General features: G+C 51.4%; 7 protein-coding genes across 7 annotated transcripts; 3 read left to right on the forward strand and 4 right to left on the reverse strand.

Moving 5' to 3' along the window:
• Nucleotides 1–970: 970 nt before the first annotated feature.
• On the reverse strand, nucleotides 971–1779 carry EPUS_08575 (uncharacterized protein; the record flags this gene model as incomplete). The annotated part of the gene is made up of 3 exons (XM_007802394.1): nucleotides 971–1344; nucleotides 1390–1657; nucleotides 1717–1779. The coding sequence occupies 3 exons, from the start codon at nucleotides 1777–1779 to the stop codon at nucleotides 971–973; spliced, it is 705 nt and encodes a 234-aa protein (XP_007800585.1).
• A 1813-nt stretch (nucleotides 1780–3592) lies between these two features.
• EPUS_08576 (uncharacterized protein) lies at nucleotides 3593–5938 on the reverse strand (the record flags this gene model as incomplete). The annotated part of the gene is made up of 3 exons (XM_007802395.1): nucleotides 3593–5142; nucleotides 5195–5343; nucleotides 5595–5938. 3 exons carry the CDS (start codon nucleotides 5936–5938, stop codon nucleotides 3593–3595), a joined length of 2043 nt encoding a protein of 680 aa, XP_007800586.1.
• Nucleotides 5939–6699: 761 nt separating this feature from the next.
• On the forward strand, nucleotides 6700–7493 carry EPUS_08577 (uncharacterized protein; the record flags this gene model as incomplete). Its single annotated transcript, XM_007802396.1, has 2 exons — nucleotides 6700–6789; nucleotides 6843–7493. The coding sequence occupies 2 exons, from the start codon at nucleotides 6700–6702 to the stop codon at nucleotides 7491–7493; spliced, it is 741 nt and encodes a 246-aa protein (XP_007800587.1).
• Nucleotides 7494–7744: 251 nt separating this feature from the next.
• On the reverse strand, nucleotides 7745–8597 carry EPUS_08578 (uncharacterized protein; the record flags this gene model as incomplete). The annotated part of the gene is made up of 2 exons (XM_007802397.1): nucleotides 7745–8346; nucleotides 8423–8597. 2 exons carry the CDS (start codon nucleotides 8595–8597, stop codon nucleotides 7745–7747), a joined length of 777 nt encoding a protein of 258 aa, XP_007800588.1.
• Nucleotides 8598–8762: 165 nt separating this feature from the next.
• EPUS_08579 (Branchpoint-bridging protein) lies at nucleotides 8763–10872 on the forward strand (the record flags this gene model as incomplete). The annotated part of the gene is made up of 6 exons (XM_007802398.1): nucleotides 8763–8931; nucleotides 8984–9194; nucleotides 9244–9461; nucleotides 9641–9991; nucleotides 10042–10253; nucleotides 10306–10872. The coding sequence occupies 6 exons, from the start codon at nucleotides 8763–8765 to the stop codon at nucleotides 10870–10872; spliced, it is 1728 nt and encodes a 575-aa protein (XP_007800589.1).
• An 870-nt stretch (nucleotides 10873–11742) lies between these two features.
• Nucleotides 11743–12024, forward strand: EPUS_08580 (uncharacterized protein; the record flags this gene model as incomplete). The annotated part of the gene is made up of 1 exon (XM_007802399.1): nucleotides 11743–12024. One exon carries the CDS (start codon nucleotides 11743–11745, stop codon nucleotides 12022–12024), a length of 282 nt encoding a protein of 93 aa, XP_007800590.1.
• Nucleotides 12025–12532: 508 nt separating this feature from the next.
• EPUS_08581 (Pre-mRNA-splicing factor slu7) lies at nucleotides 12533–14080 on the reverse strand (the record flags this gene model as incomplete). The annotated part of the gene is made up of 1 exon (XM_007802400.1): nucleotides 12533–14080. One exon carries the CDS (start codon nucleotides 14078–14080, stop codon nucleotides 12533–12535), a length of 1548 nt encoding a protein of 515 aa, XP_007800591.1.
• Nucleotides 14081–14545: the final 465 nt, after the last annotated feature.

Raw genomic sequence — 14545 nt, forward strand, 5'->3', positions numbered from 1 at the left:
AAATACTTCAGTACGCTGCTAAAAATTGGCCACCTCTCGTGGGCATCTAGCCAGAAAATGCAGATGGTTCGGAACCAATACTGTAATGGTACAACTTGAAGTAACTTGCGTGGCAGCAACGGAAGCTAAACTACCAAACACCAAGATGTAACACCACGTGACAATATGGGGGCTTGCCTGAAGAAGTTTGATACCTCCCCGTATCACTTGCCATCGCTTGGTTAATTCGTATTGCCTTCCCTTCTGTCATTGGTAGCTTTCCCATCCTCGTCCAGTTCATTGATCCGCTAGTTACTTTGCTTGGTCTTGTCAAACAACTGTTCAAGTACTTTCTTTGATCTTATCCTGATGTCTGGCTTTCCTCCTGGGTCTACCCTGCTCGTGTAATAATTAACTTCCCTGATCCGCTTCATCGCTTCAATTTGTAGCATTACTCCCTACAACGCGTTTCGTAGGTTTCGTGCTTGTGTCTTATCCGTCAGGTCTGTCAGTCCCTCCATTACCGTTCGGAGAGTTGCTCTCGCATCAGTCCTGTGGCTGTTCTGCACTCGTGTTCCCTGGTCGTACCGTCTTGGAGCATTGAATGAAGAACTGTGCAATAATGATCTGGTTGGAGACATTAATGAAGTTTGCGAGCCAGATGCACCAGAGTCGACAATAGGACCAGATTGGGGGGGGGGAGAAGAAACGGTTGATTCTTGAACAAAAGACCAACTGAGCCTTATCTTCCTCCACGGAATGCTCCTCCTCTTCAGTCTCCAGCACAAGCGCAGTACCAAAGAAGATCCACAGAAACAAGACAACCAAGCCGAAAACACCATGACCAACAACATTATACAGACTGATGACGAATGCCATTTTTGCATCATTGTTCGCATCATGCGGCACTGCCTGGGCAGAAATAAGAGAAGCCACAATTGTCCTAATAGCAGCAGGCCCCTGAGCAAACACAAATCTGCACTCAGCATTATCAGGAGGCCCAACCATTGCCGCATAAGGATTTGCCGCCCTCTCGGGCGTGCTCACTCCCATCCCAACCACAAACATAGCGGCTACCATGCCAGCAAAAGTCATTCCCCCCATCATCCGTCCTGCCCTTGCTGTACATCCATTCTTTTTCTGCCTTTGGAACGATATGTGCCGTTTCGGTCCCCAGCGCGAAGGCCGTCATCCTGCAGGTCTTGTCACGTGCGAGGATATCGCTCGAGGCATCTGTGGCACGATGTACGGTTCTGTCCGGTGCAAGAGGGATCCTGCAGTCGTTCCAGGGCGACGGAAGCTGTCCAGGGTTAGGGAGATACCACCGTCTGAAAGAAGGGAAAACCGGGTACGGCTGGTCGGAACCTAGGCAATATTAGCTGAGCCCTCAGACGAGGTAAAGGTTTTCACTAGGTGCTTGGAAGAAATATCCCTCTTCACGATATGGTAGCTGTGATTCAGTCACTCGGTTAGCTCCTGCTTCGTCGGTGGTGAAGAATCCATCATTTGGGTTACAGGCGATGATGGCACACGCTGCGCGCGCAATCTCGTGATCTATAGTGTCGTTCTCGTCGCAGGCAGGCAGAATAAGGAATGTCTGTGCTTCAGCTCGGTATCTAGGATGATGGAACTTGATCTCTTTGGCTATGCCGGAGACGAGAGACTTTCCGTCATGGGCCTGCAGGCTGGGATATGCAGGGCGAGGTATGGATGTTACCTTGTCAGAGGATAGCTGACGAATAATGGGGACTGCAGCTTTGCCGGGAAGAGTGTGGTGTTGAGGGTCATTTGTTGGTACATTCTGTGCTTTCAAGCATCCCCGTATTTGGGGTTTCGATCATCAGCCATCGCTGCGTGTAACGGTTCAGAAAGACCTCGAGTGAATCAAAGATTCTCCACGCAAATCGATAGAACAGGAAGCCAAGGGAGACTTCTGACAGCGGTTGCAGGCATACGTCATGATAAAACAGCATCATGTCTGAGTCGATATTGCGCCCCAACACGTAGGTAACACAGTTGGTAGTTCGACTCTGGCCCTCGCCCACCCGTCTCGGCACGAAGTGAACATCGCCTCGTAGGAGAAGCTTGTTGCATCTGTGCCGCCCCGCCCATGGCGGAATTCCCCGCAAAAAAACAGAAGTAGGCCAGCCACAAACGCCCAGCGGTAAACCCATTTTCTGATCATGGGTCCAGACATCAGCAGCGGACACACCAGGTAGGCGGCATAGTAGCCTGTGGCGAGGAGGGGGCGCGCTTGCGTTCCAATCCCATGATCTGCCGTACGTGGAAGTTCATGGTGTCCAGGAGGCCATAGGCGAAGCCCCAGAGGAAGAAGAGCGTTGAGAACAGGAGCACGGCGCACCATTGGCGGCGGGTGGTGAAGGGGGGGCATCTTATGCCGGCGTTAGTAGTCAAGGGTTTTAAGGGAGGAGAAGGTGAAAGAGGAGGGGGAGATTGAAATGGAAGACATTTTTGTGGGTGCCAGGAGATTGCAGTGTGATTTTGAGGAGTGGAAGGACAGGTGGTTTGTTGAGCTGAGAAGACAGTCCTTGGGACTATGAGAGGAGGTCAAGGAGGGCGCTGCATCTTTCCACAGATTCAAGAAAGAACTTGCATCTAGAGACAGGAAGGGAGCTCAAGGAGGTTGCTGGTATCGAAACGCAGAGGTAGAAAGAATGGTAAGAAGCAAAGATGGAAGTCGTATGTATCTTTTGTAGTCTGGAAAGAGTGTTCAAGTGCCAATTGACGTATGTTAATACTTTTTTGGAAGTTGTGATCTGGAAAAGAGAGAATTCCAACATTCAGCGGACAGTAGACCCCATCTGTATACCCCTCTGGAGAATTTCCTTCCGTAGATTGATCTGCACAGCATACCAGGGACCCGTCAGTGCTCTACAAGTAGTGCGAACAGTCAGAAAGCTACCAGTATGTTGCGTGTCAATGGGTACTATTTCAGAAAGTATAACTTGGAATAGGGATCCTAGACTTCCTCCGGGCGTGGATATCGAGGTGTAGCGGTAACTTGGATGGAGTATGCTGTATAGCTCGCTTCTGGGAAGAGACGGGTCCTTGTCAAGACTCCGCTGTAGTCAAAGGATGCAGATATGGCGCAATATGGGATCCCCAGATCCACTTTGAAACTAGAATAAAGACAAGAAGAGCGGTCTTCCTTCCCTAGATCCACCTCGAGGAAGCGGGGAGATCAAGCAGAAGCAGAATCACAAAGTTCAGGGGTTGCTACGGTCATCTACCTGCGCGCGCTTCGACAGTCATTGGATCTGTGAGACTGCACAAAGCTGATGGTCTCTTGGTCAGCAACGAGTCCTCAGACCCACATTAAAATCAAGACCGGTGGTTGGACACTGGGAGAATCAAGGCAAAGCCAGGAAAGCAGAACTCGGATACAACAGTGCTGAAGTCCTCTCTGCGCCGTCACCTGTGTTTGCTGTGTGTGACCACTTTGACACAACCTGTGAGCAATGAGGTGGTCAGACCGACCTGGAACACTCACTAATTATGATCAAGAGAACCGGAATGCCTAAACTAGTAGCAAAATCCAAAAACTGCTTGGTACCTACAGGAGCCTTTCGAGGCCAGGCCTAGGATTGCAGATCTAATCCTCTGCTGGCGCTACTCCTGCACGCCTCATCATGCCCACTGCAGACCTTTGTGTCTGACTTTGGCTTTGGCCCTGGATCCTCAACTCATAGCTCTCACCTCTTTCCAACGTATCGTCGATAGTACTTTCCTGACCACTGAGCGGGTGGCTTGTCTGTACGCCACCTTCAGTCGGCCCGAGGCCGCTGTCCCCATTACCGTTGCTGCCGGGATCCTCGCCATACGCTCCGCCAACACTCTCCATCACAAATGCGCCAGCAGTCGGCGCGTCCAGCGCACGGAGCTCCTCTGGCCGGAACCACTTGGGCATGAGAAAAGTGCGAACGGGGATCAGGAGGAGGATGAAGACGGGAAAACCGATAGCGGCGATGGACTGGGTGATGGCAAATGTGGCTGCGAACCCTAGTAATTCGATTGATACGAAGATCCATACCGAAGATCTGCGCTCCAGACGGGCAAGCTGATCGGAGCCTTGGGTGAGGGACTTTTCGCGGGCTAGGAAGAGCATCTTTTGGGTGATGCCGTTGCCGACCAGTGCCTGAATGCCCATCACGAAGAAGAGACCAGCTAAGACTCCTTGTGGGATGAGATGAAGGACAATGAGAAAGGGGCCGGTCATGGTTCCAAGGGTGAGCAAGCCTTGAGCGAGGTTGCTGACACGCTGTTCCACAACGTGGTCGACGATACGACTTGTTTTGCCCTTGTTGGTTTCGTCTGAGTCGTTGACTTGGCGAGTGACGCAAAGCGAGTTGGTGTGGAAGGGAGCCTGAGGTATTAGGCCATTGGGAAAGGGAACACCGAGAATGCCTGCGATGAATGTCGTGAGGCCCAGAAGAAAAATGTCCCAGTGGAACCCGGGAGGTTTGCGAAGTGGAAACTCTGTACCCTGGGCTATTAGTGAGGACACTGCTGAAAGTAAGCCACTTGCCCCTAGCACACCAATGGAAAGAGGTCGCTCACCATTATGGTCGAACCAGAAGAGGATGGTCAGAAGTAAGGCAAAAGGCATAGCAAGGAAAATGTTTCCAACAGAAAGATCCCAGAAAGGAATCATCCAGCTTCTATCTGTTGTAGGGACAAAGGCTTTGCTGACAGGCAGGGTCTCGACTTGGACGTCCTTCATGTGGCCATAATGGACGAAGCCGGTAAAGAAGATGATTGTAATGGGTGTGCCGTAGTCCTCAGCGAATTTTCGAACATGCCGCTGAAAGAGATTACTCTCGCCCAGAACTCCACAGCCATAGGCGAAGCCTAAGACAAGTAAAGAGATGGTCACCGAGAGAAAAGCTGATTCGCCTCCAGCAGCTTCCCGCTGCATGGTCAGCACCTGAATGCCTTTCTGTAGATAGATGAACGCTACATAGAACCCAAAAATGTCGCATGAGAATCGGGTCACATATGTAAGGGCATTGCATGAATTGGTGATTGCTAGTATCCAGTGCATTATCATAGCCCATATGCCAATCCAACACATGAAGGCGAAGTAATTGATCCCCTGGGGTACAACAATATCGTAGACTGTGTAGTTGAAGACCGTGATTGGACCTGACAACATCAGCCGAAGTAGCTCCAAAGGAAAGCAGAAGCTCTTAATTACCAGTCACACCAACAATTACCAAAGGCTGCGCAGCAGCCAGAGCGAACACGATCGACCCGATCACGGAAGCGAGAAGCACTTCGTTAACGCCATAGCTCATATCGGTTTTTGAAAACATATCCAATGAAAAGGCAAGGGCCGGGAGGATGCTGTAAGGTTGGTAAGTTGCCAGGACTAGGCCATTACAACTCGCTATGCCAAGTAAATTGCATATCAAGAGAAGACAGGGTACATGCAGACGAATGACCATGCATTGGGAATTCAGACTGGGACATTGCAGGAGTGGTTTCCCAATTCAAGTGTGTCGAGACTTTGTTGGGACAGCCGATGGAAGGGACATCAAGATGACAGAGATGAACGACAGAAACGAGATGCACAGAACTTTGGCATAGATTCATACTTCGCGAAATACATATAGATGGTTGCAGGGATGACACGATAATCCCAAGCATCTTGCCAGTCACTCCAATAGTATGGCGCTCTTCTTTTGACATCGTCGAGCATACCACGGAAGACTCTAATTCTCCACCATTTGGGCTGTGTTCGAGTCGACGCGGCACCTCTCTCACCGACATCCCTTGAAAGGCTTTCGCTCTCCTGATCCGGCGCCGAGTGTTGGCTGCGACGAGCTGCAGGTTGATGACGCCTCAACCATGGCTTCATGTGCGGGTGCAAGCGCTGAGAGCGGGCACTCAAGCTTAGTGGTACCGTATGGGACGCTGTGGTCTCGACTTGGGTCGCCATACTCCAAACGCTATGAATTGAAAAAAAAAACACGAGGTATGTGCTTGGAGGTCTAGCAAAGGGTGAAGGAGCAAGCGTCTTAAGAGGACTTCATGACTTCTATTAATAGAACCGGATTGATGGCCGGCGCAGAGAATTGCCATTGTCAAAATCCTTGGATAGTCCTTTTAGTGGCATCTGAAGCAATGTCCATTGGTGGTTATGATCTTACCAGGCTCGGAGTCGCAGGGGTAAGGACAGCTACCATCACGTATGGGGAAGAGGTGAGTGGTTTGTCGATCCAGTCCATTTTGGTTTGCTTTTAATCGCCAACTTCGCTGCCGCTGCCGAGAGGATGCCAAGTTCTCAGGCACAACCGGGAGGTTGGTGTGTGCGGGAGCGGCAGCAGCACCAGCACCAACATCCAAAAAAGAGCTGTGTGCTTAAGTACTCCAGTGAAGTAAGTTCCTGGGCGCTCTGTAACTCGGCGTATCTGATGGCGATGCTGCCGCCGGTAAAACATGTGGAGGATACCGAATTTACGGTATCGGGCGAGTGCAAGTTGTTTGCTGACAATTGAGACCTGCAACAGACAGACGGACCAATTTCGGACGGCCGGGTGACTAAAGTGCAATGACCTGTCATAATGTCCTCACAGCTCGGAATCGCAGGGTACAATCTTCTCCGTTTTAGATTCAAAAAGCATGAGCTCGACGCCTGTCCGAGCTAGAATATCAGCCCTCTCCCAGCATCTTCTACAACCTGCTCGGAGACATTCAATCATGTCTCAGGAAAGACCTAACATTACACTCTACACGGCTAGCACGCCCAATGGAATAAAAATATCCATAGCTTTAGAAGAGCTAGGCCTGGTAAGCTCGACGAACATTGACGCAGAATATGGGCTACTGACCAGCCTGGCCAGCCGTACAAAGTGGAGAACATTGATATGTTCAAGAATACTCAGAAAGAACCCTGGTTTCTCGAAATCAACCCCAATGGACGAATACCAGCCATCACGGATACGTTTTCTGATGGGAAACAAATACGCTTGTTCGAATCTGGCAGCATCCTCCAATACCTTGCAGAGCAGTACGATAAAGACCACAAGATCTCTTACCCCCCTGGCTCCCGAGAGCAATACGAAGTGAATAACTGGGTCTTCTTCCAGAATGCGGGACTCGGCCCAATGCAGGGCCAGGCCAACCACTTCAATCGATATGCGCCAGAGAAGATACAGTATGGCATCGATAGGTACACAACCGAGAGTCGACGGCTCTATGGTGTCCTTGACAAGCATCTTGAGAATTCAAAATCTGGGTTCCTAGTTGGTGATCACATCTCCACAGCAGACATTACTACTATAGGGTGGGTGATGTCGGCTGCATATACGGGGCTGGACATCGAAGAATTCCCTCGCTTGAAGGCTTGGGTGGAAATGATGTTAAAACGGCCTGGTGTGGACCGTGGCAAAGACGTACCCACAAAATGGCGAGTGACAGAAATGAGCAAGGAGGAAATGAAGGCAATTAGCGACTGGATGATGAAAAGCATGAAAGATGACTCGAAAGAATAGGTTCGTTGAACTGGATATGAATTAGACATTGAAGATGTCATTTGACTTTTTGTCAGCACACGCTTGGCTAAGTCTTGCACAGCCTATCTTCGTTCCGCAGATAAGCATACACTTTTGTTATTTCGTTGATCATGTGGCAAAGGCTCAGCATAATGCTTCCTCCATGCTTTGCTCCAGGTCCTTCCACGTCCTCCGACTCTTCCTTCGTGACACAAGCAGTTGCCAGAATCTTGTGACCGAAGGAAAACTGGTCACTTCTCCATAGTGGAAGCAAGATACTTCTGATAGTCTGGATCAGCGAACAATTTCTGGACGTTCTCCGTGGCCCTCTCTTCAAAGGTCTTGTTCTGCTCTTCCTTGTTCGCTTCCTTTGTAGACTCGCTTTGTTCTCGGCTCTGACCGCCCTCAGGTTTGATGATGAATGGGCTAGTGAAGCCCTCGTCGTCCGGCTTGTCCATGGTCTCCATGGTCTCCATGAGGCCTCTACTCTCCTTGAAGTGCCAAGATTTTCCGTTCTCATATTCTTTGAGTGCCTTCTCAATCTGTCTCTCTGCTCCTGCCATAAGATGCGCCTTTTTATAGATCTTTTCGATCAGATTGCGTTGATTCTGCTTCACCTTTGCGCCCACTCGCATGGCAACGGCAGTCAGCAGGACAAGGGATCTCTTCTTCTTCTCCTCCGTGATGATGTCAAACAATTCATTGAATTCGCCTTCATCGAGAGCGTTTCGAGCTTTGGTCTCTTCTTCTTCAGACTCGAAAAAGAATAGCTCGAACCCAGCCCTTTCGGAGAGTTCGTCGAGAACGTCGTAGTCAGGGTCAGACTGAAAGAGGTATTGGCCCCAGTAACCATCTACATGCTTAGTCAGCTATTGAGGCTTGGTCAAACAGCCATTGGATAGATCACTTTCCTTGAAGAGGAGGCCAACGCTGAGCTGGATTGGAGTAGTTCTGAGGGGCAACTGTTAGTCGGCTTGTGCATCTCTCAGGGCAGAAGCAGATTTTACCGTCGCTATCACTCGTCTCTCGCCTTACTGTAGTCGGAGGCACAAGTAGTATTTGTGATTGGTGAAAATGAGAAGCACTAGATGTGACAGGCTGCATTTTGAGTTCTGTGCAGGACCTTCCACGCTAGCTCCATTCAAGCCTAGTATTTCTTGGCAAAGTGCTCACCATGATCTTAAGGAGTGCAGCCTTCTTTCTCTAACTTACACTTCACAATCCTAACTGACAGGAATAGACAATTATACCACACAACAGCATCCAATAATGGCCTGGAGAAATCAAGGCATCACTGGGTCTAACAACATCCCTCTCGGCACGCGGCGCCGATTCGGAGGAGATGATGGCGACGCTCAGGATGGTGGCTACACTCCCTCATCCTCGTCTGCTGGAATGGCTGATTCGAGCTACAAACGTGGTCGTAGTCCAATCAGAGGTTTGTCCGAGTTCGTCACTCGGCCCAAAATACTACTAACATGGTTTTCTAGATTCTGTAGTCGATGGCGTGAAGCGGCGCAAGAAGCGCAATCGATGGGGAGATGCGCAAGAGAACAAAGCAGCAGGCCTGATGGGTCTTCCAACAATGATCATGGCCAACATGACTACTGAACAGCTCGAAGCTTACACGTTGCATCTTCGGATCGAGGAGATCAGCCAGAAGCTTCGAATCAACGATGTCGTGCCAGCAGATGGAGACAGGTAAGCACTTCCACGCCACCGCAAATCAGGGCTGCTAACATTCGAACAGATCGCCCTCGCCTCCGCCTCAGTACGACAACTTTGGCCGACGTGTGAATACCAGAGAGTATCGCTATCGTAAACGTCTCGAAGATGAGCGTCACAAGCAGATTGAGAAGGCGATGAAGATCATCCCGAACTATCATCCACCTTCTGATTACAGACGCCCTACTAAGACACAGGAAAAGGTCTACGTGCCGGTCAACGATTACCCTGAGATTAACTTCAGTATGATAACTAACCCTCTAACTCCGTTTCTTTTGGTTGCTTCTTTCGTTTCGTTCCTCTGTCAGGCAAACGCGCAGCTTGTTCGACCTGCCATGTCCAGCTACACTCCCAGCACTAACACTAACTATCTGCTGTTTCTGCGTTTACTTACATCATGAGACTCAAAGACTAACACTTAGCTTTTCCCATCACCCAAGTTGGACTACTTATCGGACCTCGTGGCAATACATTGAAAAAGATGGAGACAGAATCCCAGGCTAAAATCGCCATTCGAGGCAAAGGATCTGTCAAAGAAGGCAAGGGTCGTTCTGACGCAGCTCACACTAGCAACCAGGAAGAAGATTTACATTGCTTGATCATGGCAGACACCGAGGAGAAGGTCAACAAGGCGAAAAAACTCATCCATAACGTTATCGAGACCGCAGCTTCGATCCCCGAGGGACAGAACGAACTTAAACGGAATCAACTGCGCGAACTCGCAGCTCTAAACGGTACCCTCCGAGACGATGAGAATCAAGCTTGCCAGAACTGTAAGTTTCCTGGGCCTCTTAGCATCAGCGAGTGACACTGACTCCGTTAGGTGGGCAAATCGGCCACCGTAAATATGACTGTCCTGAGCAGCGCAATTTCACGGCCAACATCATTTGTCGTATCTGTGGCAATGCTGGCCATATGGCTCGAGATTGTACCGAAAGACAGCGAGGAACGGACTCCCGGAATGAGATCCCAGGTGGATTCGGTGCACCACAGAAACGTCTTGGTGGTGGTGATGCTGTTGACAGGGAATATGAGGTTTGTACAGCCCATTCATGTGCTCCGCTTGAACCTTGCTAACCTTGTCTAGCAACTGATGAATGAGCTCTCTGGCAACCCAGCTGCCGCGAACGGCGACATGCCACCTCAACGCATTGAAGCCGGGCCTGGCATGTATGATCAGGGCGAGTCCTATGGTGGGGATCGCGATTTGAAGCCATGGCAACGCCAACCTACGGGTGGAGCAGCTCCATGGCAGCGTGATCGCAACGAGCGTCCTCGTGACGACTATGGCTCTCGGGATCAGGGAGGCACATCAGCACGTCCATGGGCAAGCGGGAACCGGGAGAATGACAATTATGGAGGCTACGGTGGACCTCCTGGTGGTGGTGCTGCTCCCTGGCAACAGCAGCAGCCGCCTCCGCCAGCTCCTCCAGGTGGACAACCGGCTTACGGGTATGGAGCTTATCCAGGATCTGGCTATGATCAAGGCTATGGCGCGCCTCCAGCAGCAGCTCCTCCAGGGCTCAGCTCATTCCTGCAATATGGAGGAGCTCCACCACCACCTCCGGGTGATGCCCCGCCTCCTCCCCCACCTTCAGGAGATGCTCCGCCGCCGCCGCCATCTGACTACCCTCCACCACCGCCACCATCATAAACGTGGTGTGTCTTATGGAATGGCAAACGAAGTAGGTGTGGCAGGCTTCATTCCATATCGATGAGGAACCGTAATGGGTTATTCCTGTCACTGCCAAAGATCAGTCGTCAAGGTTGGCTTTGTCGTTGATGAAGGAGAGGGGAGTTTGTGCTTACTTGTGCTTGTGCTGTATTAATTGTAGCAATCAAAGTTGTTTCACTAAATCATTTCCATCTCACTGATCTCAGTTTGTAATGGGCCTTGCTCTCTTCGTTAATTGATGATGTATACAGTGTTACACAGTAGCATGCCTAGAAGGATTAACAGTGTGAATTAGAACTGTGGTTACGGATCAGGTGAATATCTTCGTACTACTACTACCAGTACTAGTAGTATAGTACTCCGTAGAGGTATTGGAAAAATGCAGGCAGGGGGCTGTCTTGGTTCATTTCCGAAAGTGGCATGGTGAAGATTTGAGAGCTCTCTCTCTCTCTCTCTTTCTCTCTGTTTAGCCACCAACCTCGGATCTCATTTTATTGCACCTTCATTAACAGCTCAACATCCATCGTCAGCTTCACAACCATATCTACAACTACCCTTTTCCTTCAGACCAGTACTCTACAGCCCTCTTCCAATTCATAATGCCTCGCTCTCGTGGAGGCCGCTCGGCCCCAGCTCGCGCTCCCAGCGCACCATCCCGTCCCACCGCCCCTGCTCCTCCACCTCGATCGATGGGCAACCAGCAGCAGTCTCGCCCGATGTCGACCACTGCCCCTGCCCAGAAAGCGCCCCCTCAAGCCGGCGCTCAGCAAAGCCCCGGGCTATTCGGTCAGATGGCCAGCACTGCTGCGTAAGTCCCTCCTGGCCCAACATCGCTTAGCGGCAGCCAACATGGCCTTCTTTGCCACTTCCACCTCCACCTCCACCTCCACCTCCACCTCCACCTCCACCTCCACCTCCACCTCCACCTCCACCTCCACCTCCACCTCCACCTCCACCTCCACCTCCACCTCCACCTCCACCTCCACCTCCACCTCCACCTCCACCTCCACCTCCACCTCCACCTCCACCTCCACCTCCACCTCCACCTCCACCTGGACAACGGTCTCTACGGCGCCCAGAACCAGACTGCTGCGGGTGGCTATGGCGGTGCGCAGGACCAGCCCTGCATGACCGATGTGAAGAACTTCACGCGCTGCATGGATGAGAATCAGGGCAACATGACTATCTGTGGCTGGTATATGGAGCAGTTGAAGGCGTGCCAGCAGGCGGCGAGGCCGTATTAGGATCTAGGAAAGAAGGGGGGGATGGGATGGGTTGGAGGAAGTGTGGGAGATGTGGTCCGAAGCTCTACGTTGTTGGGTTGTATGTAGTAGTTAGATGAGCAGCGGGAGAATGTACAGCCGACTAGCATCAGACTCGCCCAGAGCATAGATATACATACATACATACAGAGCGTTCTCCTCTCCTGACTTCAAGTACATCTAATTCGTGCACAACCGCCATAGGCCCGATTCTGGCGCGGAGCCATCCCATTCATTCCTCGAAAGTGATCGCTCCAACACCGATGCTATATGACCACTATTCTATACGGTATTCGCTAAAACGCAGCACAAAAACCCCATGCCACCCATGCCGATCCAAGCGCAGTGAGTGATCTATGCTCCCTCTAGAGAAAGGCTCAATGCACCAGCTCATCCCTGCCCAGGAACTTGGCCATCGGATCATCCGCCGTAGCTCTGTTCCGCTTGAAGGCCTCCAGTTCCTCCTCCGTGACACCCTCGCGCATCTCCTGCAGCGTGCGCTTCTTGGCCGTGGTTTTCGGCTCTGCCGTCGCTGCTTCCGCTTCTGCTTCTGCTTCTTCTCCGTTCTTCCCTGCCCTTTGCTTCCCATTCCCGTCCACATGATGCGCTTCTTGGTCTTCTTCTTTCCCTCCTCCTCTGCTTTCAGCCGTCGGGTTTCCATTTTCCAGGAGGAGCAAGTCCCCACCCTTCAACCTCTCCGCCATCTCAAACGCCTTCTTCCCCTCTTCGCCTGTGCAATAGCTATTCTTGACCAGCGAATGACAGCACGCGTACCCCCATTGGAAGCGCGACCACCAGCTGCCCCAGACGGAAGTATGGTTGTTGATGAGCACGTCCTCTTTGTATTTCGAGCTGGCGATCTTCTTGACCTCGCCTTTGATTCCACCGCTCTCGTCGTACTCGACATACCTCTCGTTCTCTGCCGCGATGAACGGTGGGGCGGGTTGGAGATGTTCGGACCCGCCGTACTTTTCTAGCAAGGCTTTGCGGCTCGATTCGCGTTTCTTCTCCGCGGCTTCCGTCTGCTTCTTGCGTAGTATCTCGCCTTCGGTCGGGTTGGCTTGTAGATGCAGCTTCTTGGCTCCGGCTGTGCTTTTCTCTTGCGTTTCCCACGCGTAGCGTTGCGCCTTCTCGAACTCTGCGGCGTCGCCGGAGGAGCGCATGAAGTTCTCGTCGGCTAGGAGGCTGGACGCGGCATTTTCGCCTCCTGCTTTGGCGCTGGTGCCCACGTCTGCCATGGATCGGGTCTTGGGGTCGTATTTGGCAGACTCCAGGTCAAGGTTCAGCAGATATTTGGCCGTGTCTTCGCGGATGCGCAGATTGCGGGTTGAGGTGGGCTGGTTGCGGCCCATGTCGGTTTCTTCGGCGTATTTGGCCGACTCGATTTCTGGGTCACCATCATTGATGGTCTCCTCCGCGTCTTCGCCGTTCTCGATTTGTGCCTGCCCTTTCGTGCTGGCCGTAGCTTTCTTCAGAGCTTCAAGCTCTTCGTACTCCTTCACCACCGCAGAGTATTCTCGAGCATCGTACCCATTCCAGCGGTCGCGCTTTGCGTCCCAGCCTAGATTCACATCTTCCACCACCTCGTCTGCTTGGATGTCTCGCCCAGTCCATTTGGCGCCCTGTTTCCGCGGTCGAGATAGACATTCTTTGGTCTTGTGGGTCATGGCGCCACAGTTCTCGCAGGCGCCTTTGCGGAATTTGGTCGCCGCTGGGCCCAGCTTGCGGCCTCGGTCGTACCATTTTGATTGGGAGAGGGTGTCTTGAGGGAGAGATTGGATGCGCTGATGCTCGAGGTAGTCGGCATCGGAGAGGTTATTGTCAACATAGAATGGCTTCTTGGAGATATATGAGGGGATATACTCATTCCGGCCCTGGGAGGTGGAGGGGTCGGTAGGAGAAGGTTTTGGAGGAGCTCGGGACATATTGAGAGATATGAAGAGAGGCAACGACTAGGATTGCAGGGCGTTGAGTGGGCTTATCGAGGTGTTTGCGATGTATCTGCCTGCCCGCAACCTAATGGAGATGGCCAGAGGTGTTCAAGGTGGGACGGACCTGTAGAACGAGAACTCCCGCTTCACTGAGTACTTCTATGAAGCGAAAGTAATGTGGAGCAAGTGTGGGGTCAAAGTCCTAAGGTTTGGAATACTGTGCAACGATCGTAGGGCTCAGCATGATCAGGTAACCACCGTCTCGCATGTTGGTGCAAATAAGTAGCGACAACTCTATGGTACAGTAATTGGCTTGACTGACTGGCCTATAGTAACAACGGAAGCCGATCTTTAGCTACTAATTTCAGCTCGTTGTCATTCTACAGACATTTATCAAAATCAAAACCAATACAGAGATGAGTCAAACTATTTGTAGAAAGAGTGTTAATTTTCTACAGA

The sequence above is a fragment of the Endocarpon pusillum genome (genome assembly GCF_000464535.1).
Source record: "Endocarpon pusillum Z07020 unplaced genomic scaffold scaffold1622, whole genome shotgun sequence".
Classification (NCBI taxonomy): domain Eukaryota; kingdom Fungi; phylum Ascomycota; class Eurotiomycetes; order Verrucariales; family Verrucariaceae; genus Endocarpon; species Endocarpon pusillum.